We start from the raw sequence: 24383 nt of genomic DNA on the forward strand, positions 1-24383 counted from the left end.
AGGACACCATGCACCAGATCAGATGTGCTCCCCACAAGCCCAAAGGAGGCAGAGACAGGAGTCAGGGCAGGGGAGGGGGGGCGGGGGTTGGGACTATGGGCATGCAGGTCTCAGTGCAGAGAAGAATCCGGGGCACTCAGAGCTGACAGGGCTTCCGTGCAGGGTGCTGAGTCTCCCGTCATCGGGGGTATTCTGAAGCTGGATGTTCAACCAACCGGTGGGGATGGGGTCGAGGGGGTTTTAAGTGAATGGGTGTTTCATTATCCGTTTTCCTTCCAGGGCCAGGATTCTCCTGACTTCCCCTGTCTATCCTCTCCTGCTTTCCCCTGCAGGGAGCGGGGTTACCCTCAGCTGATAGCCCAGCTGGGAGGCTCTTCCCAGATCTGGGGGCGGGAGGGAAACAAAGGGGCTCAGAAGCAGAGCCCGCCTTTAAGGGCACAGGAGAAGCCAGGCCCGTGCCCCGTCACACCTGTGCCTTCAGAGCCAAACAGGGAAGGCTTAGGAAGAGTGATAGGTTCACCTGGGCATTAGCCCACAAGGCCCCAGCTCCCTCTTCCCATCTCCCAGCCAGGCCAGCGTCTGGCATTAAGTGACAACACTCTCGGATGTCACCTGCTGTGTGTGAGGCCAGAGGGCAGATTCCATCCCTCCCCTGTGGGACTGGGGGCTCCAGGAGGGCCAAAGTTAAGCTCAGTGCTCACCCCCTGCTCCCCGCTCAGTGCAGGGCCCACGGGAGGCACTAGTGCCCACACTGTCGAGGGAATGCAGGAATGGACGTGTCCACCCCCCTTCTGCCACACACCCAGGGCAGAGGGATTCCCCCAAGTGCAGGTACCCAGCATGTTGGGCAGCCAGAAGCCTGCACATGGGGTTCCCTGGCTGAGGGCACATAACTCTTGCTTTCAACTACTCTTAAGGAAGGGAGCACAGGATAGCTCCAAAGAGCCACCAGCGGGCATCGTCCGGGACCATCTGGAGGTGGGGGTGATTTTCCAGGAGCCCAGGGGCCTGCGTGGGTGATGTACCCTGCCCAGGTGGCAAAAAACCCAGCCGAGGGCCCCTGCAGTGTGCTGGGGCAGGCGTCCCAGCCCCGGGGAACCCACCTTCCCCTAGATGTGGGCTCCCTGGGCAAGCAGCAGCCACTAATACCCAGGTGGTGCGAAGACTGACTGTGCCAGGCACCAGGCTCATCACACCACGCGGCTGTCTACCGCTTCTCAGCCTCTCGTCACCGCAGGCCCACCTTCCAGGGGCGGGAACTCAAGTTCGGAGAAGGCAAGACACAGACCCGCATGTGGGCCTATGTAAGTAGTACAAGACGGAGACCACTCGGCACCCCCAACAAACAGGGGGTTCAATATGCCGGGGAGAAGAGTCCAACCCGTTGTTTGGGATCCTACAGACAAAACAATGATCTGAGATTGACCTTCTGCATTCTCTAACTGGCGGCGGGGGGCAGTGCAGACCCTGCCAGGGACAGTCGTGGTCTTTGCCTGCCTCTTTACCTCCACTTCCTGCTCCCGCCCCCCAGTATCTAGGCTCTGCCCCTCCCCCGCAACTGGGGGAGAGCCCCCCACCTCCGTGGGGGGAAAGATGGCAATCGGGGTCTAATCAGGAGCAAACACACACACACACACACACACACACACACACACACACAGAGCACGTGACCTCATGTGTGCTCTCGCATGCGCAGGCGCGCACGCACACACACACACACACACACACCATAAACCTCTCTCATACACACACAGAGGACATAAAAACACTTGTAAAGAAACACATAAACAGCACGAATTATCATTACGGCTTGAGCTGTGTACACAAGTGCCAGGGGGTAGGAGGGATGGACTGAGGATGGGAGAGTGGAATCGAGCCATTTCCTGGGCAGAGCGGGGGCACTGGTCCCCAGGCAAGCTGCCTGGTGGCCCTGTGGGCCCCTGCTCTAGGCTCCCTGGAGGGAAGGGGGAGCCACGGAGACCCTTCCCCTGTTACCGCCCCGGCTGTATTGCCAGGGAGGGGTGCCGTGGGCTCCCTCCCCCATCGCCCCCCCCACCCCCAGGACAGGCAGGGAGGCCCGTCCTCTGATTCCCAGGAGGTGACTCAGGTTGGGAAGGGTGCAGGGTGGGCAGGAGCAGGCAGGGGACCGTTGCCTAAGTTCCCCAAAGACCCATCCATCAATCGAGCAGAGATAATCAGAGTGCTCAGCCGGTCCAGGACACTGATTACTCTCCGGGCCCCATAAACACAGGGAATAAATCTGGGAAGGGGCAGGGTAGGAGGGCGTCTCGGCAGCAGGGCTGGCCACCCTGCCTGGGAAGGGAGAGGAGGCCCATCCATCATTCTGAGAGATGTAGCTATCTAGGCCAATGAGAGGAGGACAGTTCGGGGGGCGGGGGAGGTGGGCCATCATAATAAAATAATCCAGTGCACTGCGGCTGCTCTGCTCTGATCTTATTTACACTTGGGGGAAACCTGGCCCTGCCTCCGCTCCAATTTTTACCCAGAAGCCACTGCAGAAGTCTTCTGCCATTGACTCAAGACTCTCGAAGGACGCCTGACCGCCAGGGTAGGGAAGGGGCAAAGGTGGGCCTCTGTAGGGCCTCTGCGGGGACATGTACTTCATAGGTTTGCACAGGGGTCTGATGGGTCTTCAGGGCTCCATCCTACCCTTGCTTCCAAGCCCTTCCTGGGCACAGGGCAGACTCAGGAACCAGTCGCCAAGCTCTGGCCTGTGTCTGGGCCGCAGAGGCTCTGCCATAATTCAAGCTAACGGAGCATGGGTAATCTAGAACAGCAGAGGGTCTAGGAGGAATTTCTCTTTGGCGTCGAAACGTATCAGATGACTGTTTTGCAGCCCAGTTACCTTCCTAATTAAGCAAGTCTGTGAGGCCTAAGCCCATGTGGTGGCCTGCAGGGGTCAGGGTGTGCTGAGGGCAGCATTGGCCCTGGGACACCGTCGAAAGGACAATCTGCCTGTGAGCTATCTGGAGGTCACCCAGTCCTCTGCCACGACCCTTGGAAGCATCTTGATCTTTCTGCTCCCAGGGCCCTCTTCCCTGGGACAGTTCCCTAGGCTGTGTGTCTGCTGTGCCTCTGTCCCCAGCCCCTGCTCTGAACCTGCCTGGGGCAGAGGAAGCACCAGCCCTTTCATCCCAGGGGATCAAAGCAGCCAGTACAGCTGAGCATCCTAAATCCTCCCCACCTCCCCAGATAGGGGCCCCTCCCTTGCCATCTTTTGGGAATCTCTGGCTGAGGGCAGGGGAGACCAGAACCTTCCAGAAGCTTAGGATAGGCTGACACAGGATCAGCTTGCTGAGCTGTGGACCCACCCAGAACCCAGGGCCAGCCTGGGAACACCGGCTGGGGGTAGTTCCCGGAGGCTTCTTTGAGAGAAGCTATTATTACCCCTAGCCCTAGTCTCATGGGGAAGCGTGGGAGGAGGCCCCCACGTGGCATCAGTGATGCCCCCAAGCTCAGGGGACGAGAAAGTGATGATATAGAGACATTTCTCTCCAGCCCAGCCACATCAATACCCCCAAGACATAACAGTGACAGCAGAGGGACCTACCAGGAGTGTAATGATTGTGCTCCTAGAACATGTAAGTCAGCGGAAGGACACAGCACTGAATGGCTAGAGACTCTGGCGATAAGCACTGCTAACTCCCAGCAGCTTTCCCCTGCACCATCAAAGGCAACAGGGGTGTAAGCAATATGCAGGGGAGGTGGGCATTCTGGACACAGGGTCCTGTGCTACTCCAGCCTTGGCAAGCTGTCTCTCTCCATCACCGGTCCATCCAAGTGAGGCTGCTTAGCTAAGTGGTCTGATCATGGACATGGGGCCCGACTTCTTGGCTCTGCCACTTACTAGTTAGTAAGTCACTTGTGTGACTATGGGCAGGCTACCTAACCTCTGAGGGGCCTCATCTTTCCACGTGTAAAGTAAAAGGGAGAACAGAAGTATCTTTCACATGAGTTGTTAGGAACATTGTTATCACATGTAAGAAGTTTACTACAGTGTCTGCCTCCGCAAAGCACTCTCAACGGAAGTTCGTAATTACTATCATTGTCATCGGCTGTCCAAGCGACCCACCATGTATCCAGCTGGCATCTACTAGCAGGCCCTGATGTGACCAAACCTGTCCTAGCCCTGGGGACACAGACATCTATCAGTAACATACCTTGTCCCTTCGGAGCGCTCAGTCTCGGGGAGAAGAGAAACCCCGGGTCCGGATAACCATATAACAAGATGCGGAGTGGTTAATGGCACGGGGTGGCACGGATGAGATGCGAGGGGGCTTTGGGATGGGAGAGGTCATCCCCAGCTGGAGGGGGGTGGGTGTCGTCAGAAGGCTCCGTGACAGAAGTGGCTCTCATGTCAGTATTTAGACAAGGAAGGCGGGCGAACAGGGGCACGCATACAGGGGTATGCGGCTGGGTGGGCCTGGCATGCGGGCGAGGGCAGCGAGACATAAGTCAGGCAGGGGGCAGCTGACAGATGCTCCCGGGCCTGTGAGTGTCTTTCTCACGTGTGCTTCAGGTGCATCGGTCCAAGAAGCCGCGTGGGCAGACGCAAGCTGGGAGTCAGGGGCTGCTGCTAGAGTCCCGGGAGCAAGGGCGTTGCAAGCAGTCCTTCTCGAGGTGGGGCCCACGTCAAGTGGTGGCAAGGCTGGCTTGGCTCTGAGGCACCTTCTCGAACTTCCTCTGTCCTGGCAGCTGACGGCAATTGCCTGCAAGCCAGGACTGAGGGAGGGGGTGCTTGGGGCGCTGCTCAGGGTCCAGAGAATGGAGCGCACGGAGGCAGCCTCACCAGTCCCACTTGGGGCCTGCACCCCAGACCAGCGGTAGACTGGGGCCTTCCTGGGGAGCTCTAGGAGCCCACGCAGGTCTCCACTCCCCTTGCCTCCGGAGCCAGGCTGACTCTCGTCTGCCCAAACGGACCAGCCCTCCTATCTCCGCTGACTCACTTGGCGGGTACACCAGCTCATGAGCCAAAGCGTGGGCTGGCCTGCGTGACCCTCCATGGGAGCGCACAAGTGAGCTCGTGTGCCTGAAGAACCAGTTCTTTCCTCACTTTCCTCCACAAGACTGAGCTACCGAGACGGCGCAGGCTTCCCTTTGCTCTGGTCTTGTTTTTCACAGTGACTGAGCCCTGGTGGTATTCTGGTGACCGGCCCATACGCAAAATTGCAGGGGAAAGAGAGATCCAGATAAAGCAGGAGGGAGAGGGGCACACAAGAGAGGAGAGGGGCTGTCAACAGGGACAGGCAAGAAAATTCCTGCTAGGCAAGAAATAATTCCATCTTTGGTGGGGAGAATCCCAAGGGGGCAGCCACAACTCCATCACAGTCACCGTGGGCAAGTTACTCCACCTCCGGGAGGGACGTGAGACCAGCAAGTCCCTGCCAAGTGCATCTTTAGGGAAAGAAAGATGTTTCCACTGTGGGGTCCCCAGGCTTCCGCCCCCACCTTCTGGGCAGAAGGATGGGTCAGGATTCAGGCCAAGGTGGCTGGGAGGAATCCAGACTCCATCTTTGCAGCTAGTACGTGTCTCTTAGACCTAGGGGTGAGGGTGGGCTGCTGTCTCCTGCCCTCCAGAGGCCCTGTTCCCCAGAACGTGGTTTGCTGAGCTTCTCGGCCAGCTCCTGCCAGACAAAGCACACTCCTAGAGACAGCCCCGGGGTGTGGGAGCTGTGTCCTTCTCCCCTTCAGGCAAGCGATAGAATTGGGGGGCTCAAGGGGGTGGGAAGAGTGTTTCCAACTTTGGGGAACACACAGTGTAGGAGGCCTTCCTCTTAAGCCCATAGATCGAACTCAAACTCCCAATGGGACATTCGTGTGCCCACGGCCACTGGCCTGTTTTGCTTCCTGGGCCACGCCTGCAGCCGTGTCCCAGCGGAGCTACCCGCCAGCGGAACTAATGTCCTCTAATGAGATCCGGGCCAGAGTGGCCGGGCGGGTTTTATTGTCTGTGGCTTGGTAATGAGACTCCTCATAAACTGGGAATGAAACTGGGGTCTGTGAGGACCAGAGCTGGGTGGGGAGTGGCCCAACAGAGGGAATCGGCTCTGCCTGCCAGATCTCAGCCCCTTCTCCTCTCTTGTGGCCTGTCCACAAGCTCTCTGAGCACTGCTCTCTACCCTCCCTTGCTCTCTGTCCTCCCTCAGGCTCCATGCTCAGATCTCAGGGCCCTGCCCATGGCTCAGGCCAGATCTCCAGGGCGTGATGCTCTAGCTTCCAGAAGGACACCCTTCCCTCCCCCACATCCCCAGCCCTCCCCCAGTTGTACAATTGCTAGGCATCGGGTACTGTGTGCTGACCTTGGCTCCATGGTCAGCTCCGGCTGGGCCACCCTCTGACCTACATCCTCTCTTAACCCTCACTTCCCTAGGGAGCTATGGCTTGTTGTAGGGGGAGAGCGGTGGCGGCTGGTGAAGTGCATGACCATCTCACTGGACCTGTTCTATTGTGGCCCGGTTCAACCTCTGCTGTGTGCCCACGCAGCCTGTTTCAGCTCCCTCATCTCCTGGCCTGGGAGTTGAAGACCCAGCTCCTAACGTGGCCACACTGGCCTGAGCTCGTCAGCAAATTACTACACTGACTCACTTTCCTCATCTGTAAAATGGAAAGGCCCAGGGATACCTTTCACGTGGGGTTACTGGGAGGATCCACTGGAACCATGAGCTGTCTAGAGGGCCACATTTTTATTATGAGAGGTAAAAGGACCCCATCTGCAATGGGAGAAACTGGAAGGGGCTTTTCTGCCAGTGGGAAGTGGGGGACGCCAGGAGGGATTCTCGATCCGGCTGTGCCCTCCTGCCAGATGAGTGGCCTGCTGGAGACAGGGCCCAGGGGCCCGCCCTCTCCCCAAATGCGGGATTTTGAAGGAAGGCAGGGGCTGAGTCCCCGGCCCTCTCTGCCACCCTGGCTTCTACCAAAGCCAGAGCTCCAGACGGGCAACAGAGCCTCACTGGGCCATAGCCAGGGAGTGAGGGAGGTGCCCAGCGGGACCCCTGGAGACGTGCAGCAGAACAAAGCCTACACGGCACCTGATGCGTGTGTGCCTGAGTCCATGACCACCGGGGTTGGGCTCATGCAGGTGCCTGGAGCCCACCAGGCCACCTGAGCCCCCAGGGCAACTGCAGCCCCCACCATTGTTTCCAGGTGGGGCAGCTCCTGGCTGGCGACAAGGGCAGTGAGGTCAGCACCGGGCGGGCAGTGGAGTGGCTCTTCCAGGGGAGCACAGAGGTGGCACTGCCCCAATGGCAGATGCAGAGGGGGTCGGGACCTCGCGGAGGGACGGAGTGTGGGAGCAGCCACCACTTTGCTGCCCGTTTATCACACGCCTGGCAATGCACTCAGCACTTTTCATCCATTACTGTCAATCTAATCTTCTGCTGTACTCACAGAAACCCACTGTACAGATGTGGAAAACTGAGGCCTATGAAGTAAACTTAAGCGTGTCTACTCAGCTAGCAATTCGTGGAGCTGGGATTCAAACCCAGCCCACCCACTGCACTTTGCTGGGCAGCAGAGATGGGGCACTCTCCAGGCCATGGGGAGAGGAAGCAAGCTGTCTGCCATTCTCTCTTGACTAGGGCCTGGGATCACTGCTGCTGTCTTGCCCTAGAGACCATGAAAGACACAGATCCCGTGAGCTCCTGAGAATACGTAACACTGCCCCCCTTCCCTATCCAAGAATAAACCTTGGGATTATCCATTGCCCTAAAGAGCCTACAGCCTGCCGCAGGAAGACTTTCTCTGTGTCCTTATTGGGTCTCTCCTGTTGCCCTAAGTTTGCCTCTCCTAGGGAAAAGGGTCAAGATGTTATGCTTGATGCATTTTCTTTCCATCTATCTCTTCCCTCTCTCCACCTCCAAGTCAGCACATACACTCCAGAGCTTCAAGGGTTAACTGGACTAAAGGGTGTTATCTCCAACTTGGGGCTTTCCCTCTGCAAGGTGATCCCTGCTCAGATCTTAAGTTACCTCCTGCCCCAGCCAGCACATCTGCTGCTGGCTGGAAGACTTGGTCTCTATGGAGAGGGGTGGGCATCACGGGGGAGAAGCAACTGCCAGCCGACCTGGGGCACAGGGTCCCAGGCTCCCAGATTGAGCCCTCTTTGACTTCCACTAAGGGGGCTCCTGAGTTCTGCTGCACAAACCAGGGTGTCTCCAGGCACATGTATGTTGCTGACCTAGGCACACATATGGTTCTGCAGGGTGATTTATGGAAGACCAAAGCCCACTCTCATGTCCCTTTTCAAATGCTCAGAGTATGCCACCTTTCCCCACCAGATGATCCCCTTGCTCCCCAAGTATTCATACTGGAAGCAAAGGTGCCAAATCAGTAGCTGAAAAACCTATCTCCCAGGGCCCCTCCCAGCCTTGCAGGGATCTCCAGAAGCTGGGGGACAAGCCAGGCCCCAGAGAGCAGCAGGTTCCGGATGCTATCTGCCAGGGAGACAAGAGAGCAAAGTCTCTCCATGGGAGCCTCTCCCTGTGAGCATGCGGAGGTCCAGTCTAAAACCAAGGACAGAACAGGAACAGCAACCAGTGTAGAGGCTGCTCACCCCACAAAGGACGTGATGGCCCATCTAGGAAGGAGCTGGCTGAGGACAAATCCCAGGTCTCTTCCCAAAATCACCTCTTGGGCACTCTGACAACGACACAGGTTATTGTCAAGGCACAGAGCCACTCACAAAATCCTAGTTGGAAAGATGTAAGTAATCAGTTACATGTGAATATCCACCTGATATCTATTTATGGCCCCAGTCCCCAGGTGATCCACACAATATTGGTGAAAAATATCTCCTTGCCCTCGAACCCATCTGTGGGTCTGCACGGGCACAAAGCATTGTAAATCACCAACACAAGCCTTGCACACGCGTGTGCACACGCGTGTGCGTGTACCCACTCGACACTGACGGCGTGTGCGTGTACCCACTCGACACTGACGGCGAGACAACATGCAGACTGTTGGCACCGTTATAGCCTAAGTCCCACAGCTAGCTAGGGGCCATCCCAGCCCGGCACCCAGGCCAACATGCAAAGTTAAAAAAAAAATCCAAGCAGACAACACAACAACAGGAAAACAGGTGAATACACAGGCCCCCTCTCTGTCTGTCTCTGCCCCAGGTAGGAGCCATTCAAGGTGCCAGGTTCACCAGGAAAGATACAATCAGGAAAATCGAAGGTATATTCACACCTCCCTTGGGTGCTTTCTGTTTGTGCTGAACAATGAACATCAGTCAGCTGCTAAACAATGGCAGTACAGCAGACACGGTGGCCAGGGCAGACCCTCTGCCCGGACCCCCCACCCCTTGCCCTGGCCCGCTGGCTCAGCCATTAGCACTGGGGTTTGCGGGCTGATGTCACCATCCTGGCAGTGTTCAACAGGGGCCTGGGTCAAGAAGTGGCCAACGAGGTAGATTCATTGTGCAAAGCTGGGCGGCAGAGACGGGAACTAATACCATGCTTTTGGCCAGCAATGGACCACAAGGGGCCGCCCCCCCAGCCCCCCAGAGCCACAGGTATTCAGGCTCAGAGATGCCTTCTCAGCTGCTCTGCCCGGGCTGCGGGGCCCAGGCTCTGACTGTCTTCTGTCCTCCAGCTGTGCCTCTCCAGCCCAGAAGCTGATTCCGAGACATTCTCCATGGCACAGCGGCCCAGGGACTGCTGTCACACATGCAATAACCCCCAGGACAGCAGAATGGGTTTAGCCACAGTGTCCAGCCCAGCAAGCAGGAGTACAAGGCTGTCTGTGAGGAATGGGGAGAGAGGGAAAGAGCCCAGCAGCTCTGACACTCCGAGTTTCGAAGGAAACAACCTTCTGGGAGCTCTGCACTGACTGCAGAGAAGGGGTGTGTGGCAGCCGCAGCAGCGGGACAGGTCTTCTGAGGGTGTGCCTGACACCTGGGGTGTGTGTTCCCTTTCTAGACAAAAGGTTTGGGGAAGCCAATTAGGGAGGGTGTGGTGTAGGTGGGACACCAGCTCTGCGCACCTGCTTCAAAGGCAGGTTCTCTGCCTCCTCCCTGGGGCTCCTCCTGGCCCTCTTTAGGGTGCAGCCCAGAGTCCCCCTGGCCCTCTCCTGGGAGTTAACCTGTAGGAACCACAGACTGTTATCTCAGAAGCTCATGGGGCTTCACTGCCCAGCCTGGGAGTAAAGTCTGTGTTGTAAAAACATAATTCTGTGTTTACGCGTCAATAGCAGATTGGGAGTGGGGTGTGTGTGTGTGTGTGTGTGTGTGTGTGTGTTTTAGCCAGGGGGCCATCATTCACACTGGGGGCTGCCCTCACCTGCTTTCCCCCAGAGGGGTCCTCTGGTCTGTGCTCCCTGACACAGCTAAAAAGAACCCAGAAAAGAGCATCAGGCTGGCAAGTCCCCAGAGAGGAGCAGCAGCAAGCACTCAGGAGGGAGCTGGCAGGGGTGTGGAAAGCGGGGTGTGGGCAGGCCTACTGGCCTCCATCTAAGTGTCAGATGGGCACCATCACACACACCTGCCTCCCTCTGTAAGGGATCAGGCAAAGGGTATAGGAGTGCTGGCCACCCCGATGCCAGCCAGCCACGACAATGATAGTCAAGGTGCGCTTATGAAGTGCCTGTCTGAGCTGGGGTTCTGGATCTGCCTCCTACCCCTCAATCTGGATTTTTGGTACAGGGAGTGTCTACACTAGAGCCAGGTTGAGGGTGCCATCTCCCTGGCCCCACTTCCAGAGCGGGGTGGAGCAGGGCAGGCGTCCAATGCTCCCTCCAAGAAGGAATTAGCCACGGTGTATCACAAAGCTGGGGGAAGAGAACAACCAAAGGAGAGAAGGCTGGGGGTGAGTTCATTCTTTTCCCCCAAACCTTCCCACTCTTTGTCCGACCAGAATTAGGTTAACCCCTGGTGTGCCAGATCAATGACAACTCTCCCAAAGCTCGTCTTTCCCTAGAATCTGGTGTAGACACTATGCAGTTAAGGGTTCCCAGAAGCCCCAACCCCCAGGGGCCCGAGGAGTCCTAGGCAGGGCCTGAGCTCTGCTCCTGCTGGCTTCCCAGGAGGTCCAGTGTGAGAGGAAGACCTTAATTCCCGATGACCACCCTTCCAGGGAAGGGACTAGTCAGGCCCCTGGCAATGGGCAGTGCCCCCACCCCCATACACCTAGCAAGGCAGCACCCCACAGGCTGTAGGGGTGGGGGAACCTTTGTGCTGGCTTCTACAAAGTGCTTACAATGCCATCGGCCACTCGGCGCGATCTGTGGAGCCCTGGCAGTAAGCTGGCGGCAGAAGGGGTACAGAATTGAATACGAGACCAGATTCCTGCCTTCCAGCGGGGGCACACGAGCCCCGCAACTCTGGCAGCCAGCTGGGCAACCCCGGGGTAACACACTAGCCCAGGAGTCTGCTGCATCGCGGGCATCTCCAAGAGACTGCTGCCAGCGGCAGTGGAGATCCTATATTGTCCCCCACTCAGAGCTGGTCTCTCTGTACTCTGACCCCTGATTCTGCCACCCTAAGGCCAGACCACGTGCTCCAGCCAAGCCCCCTCCCTCCCCCACCGAAACCCCATCTAGCCCCAGCAGGAGGTCCTCTCAGGTTTCTTCCCAGAGGGATGGAGGAACACCGACCCCCACCCGGCACCCGGCGTTGGTGTCACCAGCCACCGTGGGAGTCAGGCAGCTTCCCCAGGACACAAAGGGTTAAACCCAGGCGAGGGACTCGTCGGATTTGCCTCCTAAACGCATTTTCCAGTTGATTCCCCAGCACAATACGCTGCCGGCCGGTCCTGGCCTCCCCCCCCCCCCCCAGTCAGATGGGCCAGCGCGGGCCACCCCAGGGTCGGGCGTCGGGTTAACCCCTCGGCCGCCGGCACCTCGAGGAAGGACACGAGGGGCATCCTCGGGAAAGTGGGTCATGCAGCCACCTGGCTGGCACCAAGCCCGGCGCTTCCTCCGGGAGGAGCCCCCAAACTGCGAGCAGAGTTCGGAGGCGAAGTCCAGCCCGCGCAAGGCCGGGAGGCTGCGAGCCCGCGCTGCCCGGGCCTCACCCGCCCGGAGAGGAACCGCAGGTGAGCGAGAAGCTGCCTCTGACGCAGGAGCGGGCTCTCGGCGCCCGCGTGGGGCTGCGTGGGGCGGGAGGGGGCCCGAGCGCGCGAAGCCGTCTGGCGAAGGGGCCAGGGACAGAGACGCAGCTTCCCGCCGCCCTCCAGACCCACAGCCCAGGGGCTCCGAGACTGACGCCCTCCCCCTGGGGCTGTTGTCTCATACCCCGAGACGGCGATTACGGTGATTATTTTGCGTTTATGTAACATACAGTGTTTCCAAACTGCTTCCCGAGCTGAGAGCTGGTTATTAAATAAATAGAACGCTATTACATATTATTATTTTTGTGGAAAACTGAGCGGAGAAAGTGCTTTCTTGCTACACAGAGACGTGCATCCAACCGCTTCCCCGCAGGGCAGGCTGCTGGGCTTCTCATCCTCTCTTTCTCCGCCGTGCCACCCGCACCCCCCTCACCTAAGCCGTGACCCAACTTTTCTGGCTCCTTTCGCTGCCTATAACCCAGACGTGCCCGCCACCCAGCTCCCAGCCCCGGGAAGGCACTGGATAGTGGGGAAGAAAAAGGCAAAAACGGAACGCGCTTACCTGGGAAGAAGAATGCGGTCAAGCCGAGAGCGAGTCCCCACCAGCGTCCAGCGGCGCCCGCAAGCCCCATCCGAGCCATCGGGGGCCGGGGGTCCGGCGAGAGGGGCCGCGAGGAGAGCGCTCCCCGCGCTCCAGAAACCAGTCCGGAAGACGAAGGCCGATCGCTGCCGGCCGGCGGGCGCTCCGAGGATCCAGGTCAGCCGCAGCCGTCGGCCGGGGCGGGGTGGGCTGGGTGCGATCGGCGCGGCCGCAGTCCGGGCCCCGGGCCGCCGGCGGCTCAGAGGCTCGGTGGATGCCCGCCGCAAGTTGCACGAGTCATGCCCCCTTCTCCTCCTCCGCTCTCCTCCCCGCGCCGGTCCCCGCCCTCTTCCACGCAGAGCCGGGCTGGGGAGAGGGACCCACCCCCGGCGCGCCCGGCTGCCCGGCTGCGCGGCGCGGGCTCCCGGCCCCCGGCGCGCTCACGCCCTCCCGCTCGGCTCCAACTTGCAGGCGTCCATGGCCCGCCGTCCTCCGAGGGCGGCGGGCGGGCGGGCGGCGCGGTGGGCTCGGGGCCCAGGCGGCGGACAGGCGGGCGCGCGGCTCGGCGGCTGGGGCGGTGCGGCTCCGAGCGCGGAGGGGCCAGCCGGGTGCGCCGCGCGTCCCCCCACACCCACCCCGCGCCGCCGCCGCCGCTGCCGCTGCTCGCGCTGCTGGGTCCCGGCGATCCGCAACAATGTGCAGCTGCCCGGGCGCCGACTCGCGCCGCGCTCGCCGCTCTCGCTCTTTCTCTCACTCGCCGAGCTCCAGCCTCTCAGCCGCTCTCGCCGTGATGTCAGACCGAGGGGGAGGGGCCAGCGTTAACCCCCTCCTGGCTCCCGACGCGCCGCCAGCGCCCGCCCGGCCCTGGCTCGGCCCGGCCCGACCGCGCGCCCCTTCCGGCCCCCGGCGGAGGCGGGTCCCCAGCGAGGGCGGCGGGGGTCTGCCGAGGCCCACTGGCTCCGGAGGCGCCCCTTCGGCCGCCTTCCCGCCTGCGCAGGGCGAGAGGGCTAGCCGCCCTCCTCCTCGCTGACAAAGGGAGGCAGTGACCCCTAGCGGCGGGCGTGGGGGGCGAGGCTGCTGGGTGAGGGTGGAGTTAAGATGGGGCGCGGGGGGGGCGCGTTGGGGGGGGGAGTGGGCCGTGGAGGAGGGAGCGTGCAGTATGGAGACTACTGGATCTGGCAAAGTCCAGCAGAAAGGGTTTCTACAGGCCTTCTACTCCAACCTTGGCCCCATTTTACAGATGCGGAAACAAAGGCCCAGAGGAGGGGAAGGACACTCGCTCAGGGGCACAAGGGCAGAAAGTGGCCGGCCGACTTGGAACTGGAACCCCACAGCCAGGGCTCCCCTCTCTGCATCACCTGAACGCTGAAGGGAGAGGCAGCTATGTGGGGACAGACGACGGGAAGCTGCCAGAGACGTTGGTGGTGGGCAACCGCGGGTGAGATGGTGCCACTGAGGTTTCTGGTCCTTTCTAATCTCTGCTCCCTTTGCAGGGTTTCCTTTCTCTGAAACTGAAGCTTCCTCCCCTCCTGAAACCAGCGGGAAACCAACCTCTACCCTCTTTGCCAGAGCCTTGGTTTTGGGCGATTTGCAGGAATCCTGCGAAAGTGACCCATCCAGCCAGTGTCCGCGGCAGGGCAGGGACTCTCCGCCTCCCGTTCACCACCCACCACATCCGGGTGTCATTGGCTTCCTGCCAAGGCGGCTGGGCCCTTCGGGGACCCTTGGCATCCCCAAGCCTGTCCTCTGCGCCGCCTTCCCTCTGGATCTCCTACCCTGATCCTCCACCCTGGGAGAAGGCAGGCACACAGACAGTTTCCCACCAGGGAGGAATAAGTTCTCCCCAGATGCCTGACCAGATAACACGCCCTTTGCCCATTGCTGCCGTTGTCCAGCTGGCAGGAACAGAGGGGAAGTGCCAGTCTCATGATAAAATATAAATTCCAGTTCCTGGATATAGAAGCAGAAGCAGGCTGGGCAAGGAGGGCACTACTTTCTCACTATTGGGGATCTGGCCCTGGCGCCTCTCTCATTTTCCCGCTGAAGTGGTCTAATTTGGCACTCAAACGTGGATGTTTGTGCACTCATGTACATGTCTTTTATATTTAACAAATATAATCGAGCTTTCTTTGTACCAAGCACTGTGCCAGGCTTAGGATGAGACACCATCATTGCCCTAAGGACACACAGTCTAGTTTGGGGGGCAAAGAAGGAAGACAGATATAGAAACGGACGTTATAAGCTAGTATTTCCTGTGTGTAGTGTGTCCAGAGGTGCACACCCAGGATTTGGTGGGTTGTGGAGAAAGTGCCCTGTTCTGCCTGGGGTGGGATGGGGATCATGGAGGCTTCTGGGGAGAAGGGACACAGGGGCTGGGTGAGTCATCTAACAGACAGATGTGTGCTGGAGTGGGGACGCATTCAAGAGACTGGATTTCAGATGGGGGGAAATCCGTAGGAGGAAAGTCACAAGGACCAGCACCAGCTGGGTGAGTGGGACACACACGCTGGTTCTAGCCTGAGCCTTAGACTTGGGGAAGAGAGAGACCTGTGGCTCTGTGAATGCCTGGAAGCCCCCAGGAGGGGTTTATGCTGGGGAATGTCTTATCAAATTTGATTCGTGGTGCCCACACCAGCGGCTAGACACCTCCCCTCTGGCCCCTGGGTACTCCTAAGGGCCACGGCTGAGTTGGTTTATTGCCATGGCCTGAGACTCTGTCTGGCGCATTGTAGGAGCTGAATGGATGGGTCTGAGGAGACAGATTCAGAGGAACCAGTGCCCACTACTTCCGTGCTTATGTTCTCCCACCTCTTCACCCTTGGGTGAGGCTTCTCTGATCTGCTCTTAAATGAACTTCCAGAAAGGGCATGTCTGGGGGTTGGCATGGCTGCCTGCGGATGGGTTGGATGGAGAAGATGAAGGCAAGGAAATGAGATAGTATGGTCATTCACTCATCACCTTTAAGCAAGCCCTAAAACGTGCAAAGCACCAACATGAGTACCAGCCGTGTGTGTGTGTGTGTGTGTGTGTGTGTGTGTGTGTGTGTGTTGGGTTACAGCAGACAGAAAAGAGAGCTAGGGATAACACAAAGGAAAATAAGATAGAGCTTGTTTACTCAGAGAGTAAACAGATGTCTTTTTGAGTATATACTATGCTAGCTACCGAGGGTACAAAAGCCAACAACCAAGACCTCACTCAAATAACTATCTTATAGCATGAAAGCTGGTCACTGCCAAAGACAGCCCCCAAACACGGCCATCTAGAGGAAGGAGTGAGTGCTTCTCATTGTGGAGAGCAGGGAAGGCTTCTGGAAGAGGTGTCTTTTGCCTTAGGCCCTGAAGGGTGGATCACATTTGGACCAAAGGAGATCCAGGAGAGAATTTTGGTGGAGGGAGCAGCTTGTACAAGAACGTGAAGGTGGGAGAGGTTGGGGCTCCTGTGTGGGAATAGTGAGCAGTGCAGGGTTGTTTTGTTTTGTTTCGTTTTGCATTCTGGGGTTGTGTAAGAGAAAGGGACAGGAAAATGCAGCCAGAATGCAAAAGGTCTGAAAGATGCCCTTCAGGGACATGAGGAAGCAGGACTAAGTGTCAGGAGACTAGGCTCTGGTCCCTTCTCTTAAGCAGGAAGCCTGGGACTCATTGTTGCTGCTTTTTCAACCACCATATTCTAATCCAAAAGCAAACACTGTTCATTCTGCTTCCAATATGAAGTCTAGTGATTGCTCCGTTTCTGCTATTAGCCTGCTATCCACATGCTCATAATTTCTGCCCAATCGCTGTGACACCCCCACCCCCGCTGCCCCGGCCTGTAGAGCCAGTACACACTGAAGGGAAGGAGTGAAATGTGATGGTCGAGCACTTGGGACTCTGGAGCTAGACTGCCTGAATCCTTAAACCGTCCCCCTCTGCTGCCTTGTAGCTGTGTGTCCTTGGTCAAGTCACTTAACCTCTCTGTGCTCAAGGTCCTCATCTGTAAAATGAAGGGGAAGAGTAGCCCCTACTTTGTGGGGTTGTGAGGAGTCAATGAGTTGAACAACTGGAAGCACTTTGGAGCATGTCTGGTGTATACGCAGAACTGTGTAAGTGTTAGTCATCTCTCTAACCATAACCTCTCTCCCCACATCCAGTTTTGCTCTTCTCTGCCGTGGTGCCATCTGAATCTTTACAGCCTTTGTTTTGAGGTAATTTTGGATTGACCGAAGAGTGAGAAAAATGCAACAGAGTTTCCATGTGCCTGCACCCAGCTTCCCTCGATGTCAATGTCTTCCGTGTCCCCAGTACCTTTGTCAAAAGTAGGCCATTAGTACTGGTGCGATACTATGCACTGAACTACAGAATTTATCGGATTCCTCATTTTTCTACCGATGTCTGCTCCATGTGTGGGGATCCAATCCACAATATCACACTGCATTTTGCGGTGGATTGTGTTCTGTTGCAAACAAGCGGGTCCGAATTCCCGAGAATGCTTCCTTGGCCTGCCAGCTTGTGGGGCTTGTGTCCAGTCCTCCTTGGGGTCCGTGGGGCTTCACCTCGCCCAGCTCCAGGGCACAGAGTAGGTGTACGGGGCCTTCCTGAGGTTCTATGAGACCATCAAACTGGCATCCTTGGCCTTTGCCCATGCTGTTCCATCTGCACTGATGCTCTTCCTTTTCCCTTTGGCCAGACGCTTATTTTTGAGGGCTCAGTTTACCGGTGTCACTTCCCCAGAGTGGCCCCCTCTGCCCTTTAGAACAGGCAAGTCCCCTCCTATATGCTGTCACAGAGCCCTTGCGTGCCATACCCCTTCTGTAATTGCTTGTGATACTTGATTCTTTCCTTCCCGGGCTCTCAGCCCCTCCAGCGCAGACATGTGGGTCTTGTCTGCTCTTTCCTTAGCACCTCGAATGTGCCTCACCCTTGGTGGGCACTCAGTGAAAATGTGTGGGTTGACTAACCCACATCCTGTGCCACTTTCTACCACCGCTTCTCCTCTCTGGGCTCCCATCGTCTCATCTCACACTGAGGCGTTTAATCTGTTCCGCGGCTTTCCGATTGTGTTTGGAAAGCCCTAGAATTTCCTGGGCTCTCCATTCCCTGCCTCATTAGGAGCCCTGTTCAAGAGCACCTTGTTTTCATGCTCTTTCAACATGGGGCTTTTGAAGAAGGTCCTTTTTAATGATTCTGCTGCTTAAAAAGTTTGACTCCCCCCACCCCAACATATCGTGACATGATATATTCTGTACTGCGTCTATAGTTGACTCTCCATCAACACGGAGGTTGGGGTACCAGCTTCCCACATGGTTGAACATCTGAATCCAGATTTAACTACTGATAGCCTAACAACTGATGGCCTACTGTTGACTAGAAGCCTTATGGATAACGTAAGCAGTCGGTTAACACATTTTGTATGTTCTACGTATCATATGCTGGATTCTTATGATCAGTTAGGGAAGAGAAGATGTTATTAAGAAAATCATAAGGAAAAGGAGCTACATTTACAGAACCGGACTGTATTTATTGAAAAAAAAATCCATGTGTAAGTGGACCAGTGTAGTTCAAACCCATGATTTTCACGGGTCGACTGTAGTTGCATGATTTCAGAACTCTGTGATTTATTTTTTCTGCAGGCTGCAGTGAGCCATGGAGGGTCTCTGAACAGAGAAGCACTTACTGGGGGCTGCTGGAGCTGTGCTCTCTGGAGATGAATCTGGCAATATTGCGGGTAGGAAGGACAGAGGAGGTCTGGTCAGTGAGGGAGGAGGGGCACGCAGAGATGGGGTTGCTGTGGGAGCTAAGTGAGGAGAGAATTTCTTGCAGGAGGAGGTTGGCAGTAGAAACAGCTGGGGATCAGAAGGGGGTCATTGGGGGTACCTGGGTAGCTCAGGTCATGATCCCAGTATCCTGGGATTGAGACCCGTGTCAGGCTCCCTGCTCAGCGGGTAGTCTGCTTCTCCTTCTCCCTCTGCCTGCTCGTTCTCTCTCTCTCTCAAATAAATAAATAAAATCTTAAAAAAAAAAAAAGTAAAGAAAAGAAGGGGGTCTTTGGAAAGGGTGGCAGAAACACCAGTGACCTGTGAGAGTGCTGTTGGAGGTAGAGTCGGGGCAGAACCCGGATCAGAGAGGCAGGAGAAGCAAATGGAAGGTGGACCAGCAGAAGCAGCAGGTGTCCGCCCTGCTCTGGGGAAGTTTGGTGGTGGACAGAACGAGTAACACGGCTCAGAAGCTTGGAGAGGCTTAGCACAACAGAGACCAAGCGGCTTCTTTCCCCTCTTTTTGTTGGGAAATCCAAAGCTACTGAACATCTTGAAGGCGGAGGGGAAAGAGCTCGTGAACTGTGCGATCTGGAGAAACAAGTGTGAGGCGTAGAAGAGGGTGCCTTTCATGGAGCGGGCCCCGGAGGAGGTGTCGGTAGTGGCCCTGGGCTGGAGGTCAGCCTTGGAAAAGAAAGGCCTTACCTTTCTCTGAGCCTGGAGCCAATGTGAGGAGAGCGGGGAAGGCAGAAGTTTTGGGGTGGAAATCAGGGAAGTAAATGATCAGGTCCGTGTGGCGAGGTAGGAGCTGACATTACCTGCACAGCGACGAGAGAGGTGGCTTCAGACCTTGTAAAGGAGAGGCCAAAGGAGGTACCAAAGGAGGGGGAAGGGAGGTGGGATTAGCATTCTTCCAAAACCGGAAGGGAAAAGGAGCAAGGCCAGTCTGTGTGCCTTCCTCAAGGAGAATCAGCACCATTGGGCATGTGAGTTGGGGAAGTAGATCTCGGTTTAGTCTGGGGAGGCGGTGGAGGGAACGACAATGGAATCAGCTCACTGTCTCTTTTCAGACTGAAGCCTCGGGGCCCTGTATGGGCGTTGCTGGCCGTGGGGTTCTTGCCCTGGTGCGGAGAGGGGCCTGCAGGAACTCCGCCTTCCCTCCTGGCTCCGAGGCTTGTTGACGGTAGGAATGATAGCCCACTCAAAGGACAAGCAGGTGGACTCACCTTTGTCACCTCTCCCCTGGCTGGGGGCTGTGACCAGACAGAGATCGGGCCTGAGGAAGGTGTCACCCACAAGAAAGCATCCCAAAGCCCTCCCTCAGCTTCCACGGGCTCTTTCAGAGAGGCAGCTGTTGGGTTTGGACAAGACCCAAAGTCAATACAATAATGACTTCCCTTCCCGGCCATATTCCAGGCCCCTCTGTGTCATTTAGTAATTGGCTAATAAAGCATACTTTGATGTGAGGGGGAGCCCTATTAAGAAGTCCCCAAGATCCCCCCATACCCGGAAATCTGCTGATAGAAGATAAACTCGAACATATATTAAAATGGTATGCCGAAAGGGGGGTCACCCTTTCCTCTGAGCCTGGTCCCCAGCCGAGGGTCAATGGAGGCCGAGGGCAAGGGGAGAGGAGAGGAAGAGGAACTCTCTAGAGAAAGTATGGCCAAGCCCTAGCCAACCCCAGAGAGGACCCGCTGGCATGGGTGCCCCTTTCCCTAACCTGACAGGCCAACCTCACCCCAGGCAGTGGGAAACCACAGCGCCTAATTACTGTTATCATCACCTTGGTAGCTGTGGTGATTATGATGGTGCCTGTGTATCCCACAGTGCTTAGCAACATTTAATTATTGTTACTCTCCCAGAGATCACTGCAGAGCCTCCCTATTGCCCCGGCTGCCATTGCTCTTGGGGATGATGGACCAGCTGAACACAGCTGCTCCCCAGGCGCAATGGTCCGCCACGTCAGAGTGGTACCAAGATGGCTGACAGGCAGCCATCATCACCGCCCTCATGAACCGTGCTGTCCCAGGGAGCTCCACAGCTCTGGGAGTGGGAGCTCTGAGCCATGGTAGAAGGCCCGGGTTCCACCTTGAACCAACCAGTTCTCCAGAAAGAAGACCCAGAAGGCAAACTAGTCTATACCCTGCCTCAGGTCAGAAGGCACTCCATGCATTCCTGCAAATCACTGTGTCCACAGTCCTTGGCAGCATTTCTGATTTGGGAATATTAAAAACTCAACAGCGCTCCTGGGAAGGGGGTTCTGCTGAAGACCTGCGTGGATCAGGGAGCTGAGACCAAGACACGGCAAGGGGCTGGGGAGCCTTCTGCCTGCAGCATACCCCATGGCGTCCCACCCACACTCCCTTCCCTTTGCTGGTGCCTTCAGTTTGGGGGTGGAAGGGTGTTGTGGTCAGGATAATGTACTACTTGTCTAGAGAAAGTTGATTTTTTTTTTTTTGAGAGCTCTGTGGAAGTTAAGAAATGGAATTGATTGTAGGGGAGGGATGGAGATCTGGGTTCAGCCCGAGTCTTATGGAGAAAGCGTGTGGTGGACACTTGTCCTGGGTATGTGGGGATGCGGTTGCACCATCTTCTCTGGGGGCACCGTGGAGGTGTGGGTCTTGACCTCTCTGGCCTCAGACCTTTTCAGGATCCAATGAAAGCCATCCCCCTCTGGCCGGCAAAGGGCATGCACGCACAGGATGGTAGTCACGTGGCAACCCCCAGAAGCCCAGCTGGGGCTCTTGAGTTAGGAAGTCCTGCTGAGGAAGGAGTCCTTGGGTAAGGAGGCAGCCCTGAGCCCAGACTCCCCATGATCTGTGCTCATAAAGGATGTTAGTGACATGGTGCATCCAGGATGAGGAAAATCTGAACCATATCTCTATGGTGTGAACTAAAAAGCACGATACATAAGCTGCATTGCAATCCTGTAGAAAAAAGGATGTTCCTATAGAAAAATGGGAAGGCAGCATGGAGAAATGGAAACAATTTGCAGGGGAAGTTTTTTTTTTTAATTAATTTACTTTAACATCATTATAAAGTTACTTTAATACTAGATTTACTTTTTTCCCAAATTATATAAAGTGCTTTTCCTCCAGAAATGAGCTTCTGAATTATATTTGATTTAGGTTAATATTAATGTCCTGTATTCCTTGAGTACATGCTTCTGGGGACAGCTGCTCTAGGAGGATGTCAAGTGACCTGGATGTCCAAAGGGTAGACCGTGCCCATGCAGGTCATTGAACTTGGCCCTTAGAGAGCAGCCGAGCAGAGAGGGGGTGTATGATTTGGAATCAGGAGTCCCAGGTTTGTGTCCCAGATCTGCCATTTCCTAAGTGTGGATGAGAAGGGTGACCAGCTGTCCCAGTCTGCTCGGGGTGGAGGGGGTTCCCAGGACATGGGGCTTTCAGTGCCAATGGGAACAGGGAAAGTTCTGGGCAAACTGGGGGATGGTCATCCTCTTCATGAGCCACTCTACCTCAGCTTTCTCATTTGTGAGATGACCTCCATTTGTAAAGGTTGGGGCTGAGGTTTCTCACTGAGGGATAGGAAGTGGGCGGGGGAGAAGAAGGGCGCCATTCTCCTCAGCCTTGAGATCTGAGAGACCAAGAGCCCATAGTGATGCACGCTGTGATTTAACATGGAGGACTCGAGGTAACCATTCTCCCACAGAAGGCTTTAACAATGATTCACTAACAAATATTTGTGGCCCACCTATGGCCGGGTCCCATGCTAGGCATTGGAATAAAGCCGTGAGCTACTAAGACGCGCTCTCTCCCTTCCTGGGAGAGTCAGTGGGGGGGGGGGGAGCGCAAGTCAATGGGGGAGGAAGAAAGGATCTATAAAGAAGTAAGATAATAGGGGAATCTAGGGACCTATAGGAACGGCAGAGTTGTGGGGAACCTTCCCTACTCTAGAGGGTCAGGAAGGGTGAGGGAAGCATTCCTGTGGAGGTGGGCTGAACCCTGAGGGGTGAGGACTGGCGAGGACTGGCTAGCCAGGGATATTCTATGGAGAAATCAGGCAGGGGGAAAGGCCACGAAAAGGCCCAAGGGTCCAAGGGCATTGTAGGACTGAGTAGTTTTGTCTGCCTGGTGCGGTGCAAGAGGAGAGGCGGAGAAGGGGCCAGGAAGTGTGTACCAGGTTGTGTGGGCCTCATGCACTGCCTGAGGGAGTTTGGATCTAATCCTCAGAGCAGCAAGGAACCCCAGTGTGGGCAGAGCACACAGGTGTTTCACATCACGTGGAAGTCAACCAGTATAACGCTAAGCTCCTACTGGTATTGTGCTGGCATGGCATTCCTGGGCCAGACCCTGGGTTTAGCTTGTTCTAGCCAGGTCCAGAGGACGGGGTCATTGAACTTGGTGCTAGCTCTTGTCTGTCCTGCCCCCAAGGTCCCTGAGCCTGGCCCATCTGCGAGGCCTCCGGCACCTTCTGGTCTAGTGGAGTCAATCTGTACGTTCCCCCAGCAGGGGCCCCGCTGCCTGGCACAGACTGTGGCTCCAGAGAGCAGAGTGCTGGCCCCCTCCCAAGCATGCTGCTGTCACCACAGTGTGTGTGTGTGGGCTTGATGGCTGCGTGGCAATGAGCTCAGGGCACGTGGGGGTCTCCCGTAGCTCAGGCAGCTGATAAATAACGAATGATGACATCAATCTGCCCAGGAAGAGGGAAGTGGGTGTGCACCCATATGCGTGTGCACGCACACACATGCGAGCGCGTATACACTCAGATTCACCGACATTCATGCCCACGCTGTCGCTGAAACTCAGGCAAGCACTCAGAGGGACTCCCTGCTGCCTGAGAGAGGAAGAGGCCCACATGACATTGCATTCATCCAACACTGACACATGCGTGTGTCACAAACGCTCTGTGTACAGCCTCACGCAGGTGCCTGCACACCTCTGCTGACCCGCACTCTCTGTCAAGGTCTTAGCACAAGGCCTGGCACATGGGATTATGATATTGTTTTGTGTTAATGGGATATTATATGAAGACACTGGAATAGGTGCCCATGTCCCCATACACTCATAGACCCCCATACATTGCCGCAGACACTCCTTTAAAGGCTGGTGCAAACACAAGAGCTCCCTTCTTCTGCCACACCGGTACACACTTCGGTGTACAAAACCGGGTTCACTCTCATAGACGTCTGGGTTGCTCTAATTCACTCTCGCAGTTGCACCTACACAAAATCACAACAACAACAACAAACAACAATAGCAATACCAGGCTGGGTGATTGCTTTGTATATTTCAAAGGGCTTTCAGGTCTGTAATCTCAGTGGAGTCTCACAGCAGCTTGGAGGTAGGTGGGTGGACTGGGCATTATTACCCCAGGTTTATGGTTGAAGCAGAAGCCGGAGAGGTGAAATACACCATCTGGGACGCTGCCTGGAACCCAGATCTGACTTCTCTGCGGCGAGCCTCCCCATGGGGCCCCTGGGCCCGTTTGACAAGGTCCAGCTCGCACTAGAGAAAGAAGCAAGCAGGGCACTGACTTGTTGCTGGATTCTGGATTCCGGGTCAAAACATTTCCCGGAGTCAGCCCTGGCTGAGAAGTGGGAATTGGAGGCTGATAAAGGGAAACCGCCATCATTAGGAATCCCATAAAGTCTCATTTACAACTCCAGTCAGATGAAAGGAGCAATTGACCGAGTTGGAGGGAAAAGCAAATACCGATCTCCTTTAGGACTGCCGTTTCCGACAGCTGATCCCAGGAGGGCAAGAGATCCTGGGGTGGAGTGGGGGTGCCTGTCCCGTCTGTGTGCTCCCCAACTCTGTGCACCTCCTCTCCCCTCTGTCTGGGCGGGCCTCGGGGGTCCGGGAGCTCTGGTTCTTGGAGAAGGGGGAGAGAAGGACAAAGAAGCCTCTCCCCTTCCCCCAGAGCTCCTCTCTCCTGCCTCAGCGGAAACCTCCCTCTGTGCTGCAAGACACCCAGCACCCAGCCTCCTCTTGGCTGCGGCAGAAATGGGGACCAGGCTGCCAGTCACCTAACACCTGGCCTGCCA

General features: G+C 56.5%; 1 protein-coding gene and 1 long non-coding RNA gene across 2 annotated transcripts in view; one reads left to right on the plus strand and one right to left on the minus strand.

Moving 5' to 3' along the window:
• The window catches only part of NECTIN1 (nectin cell adhesion molecule 1), a 60939-nt gene extending 47480 nt beyond the window's left edge, over window positions 1-13459 (minus strand). The window contains exon 1 of the mRNA XM_032358108.1: window positions 12628-13459. Coding sequence (XP_032213999.1) covers window positions 12628-12706 — 79 coding nt within the window. The 5' untranslated portion in view covers window positions 12707-13459. The remainder of the gene's footprint in view (window positions 1-12627) is intronic.
• A 336-nt stretch (window positions 13460-13795) lies between these two features.
• LOC116598786 lies at window positions 13796-20050 on the plus strand. Its single transcript, XR_004289160.1, has 3 exons — window positions 13796-16825; window positions 17878-18345; window positions 19444-20050. It is a non-coding gene; the product is annotated as an uncharacterized LOC116598786 (long non-coding RNA).
• Window positions 20051-24383: the final 4333 nt, after the last annotated feature.

Source organism: Mustela erminea, chromosome 9, assembly GCF_009829155.1.
Source record: "Mustela erminea isolate mMusErm1 chromosome 9, mMusErm1.Pri, whole genome shotgun sequence".
Taxonomy (NCBI): Eukaryota; Metazoa; Chordata; class Mammalia; order Carnivora; family Mustelidae; genus Mustela; species Mustela erminea.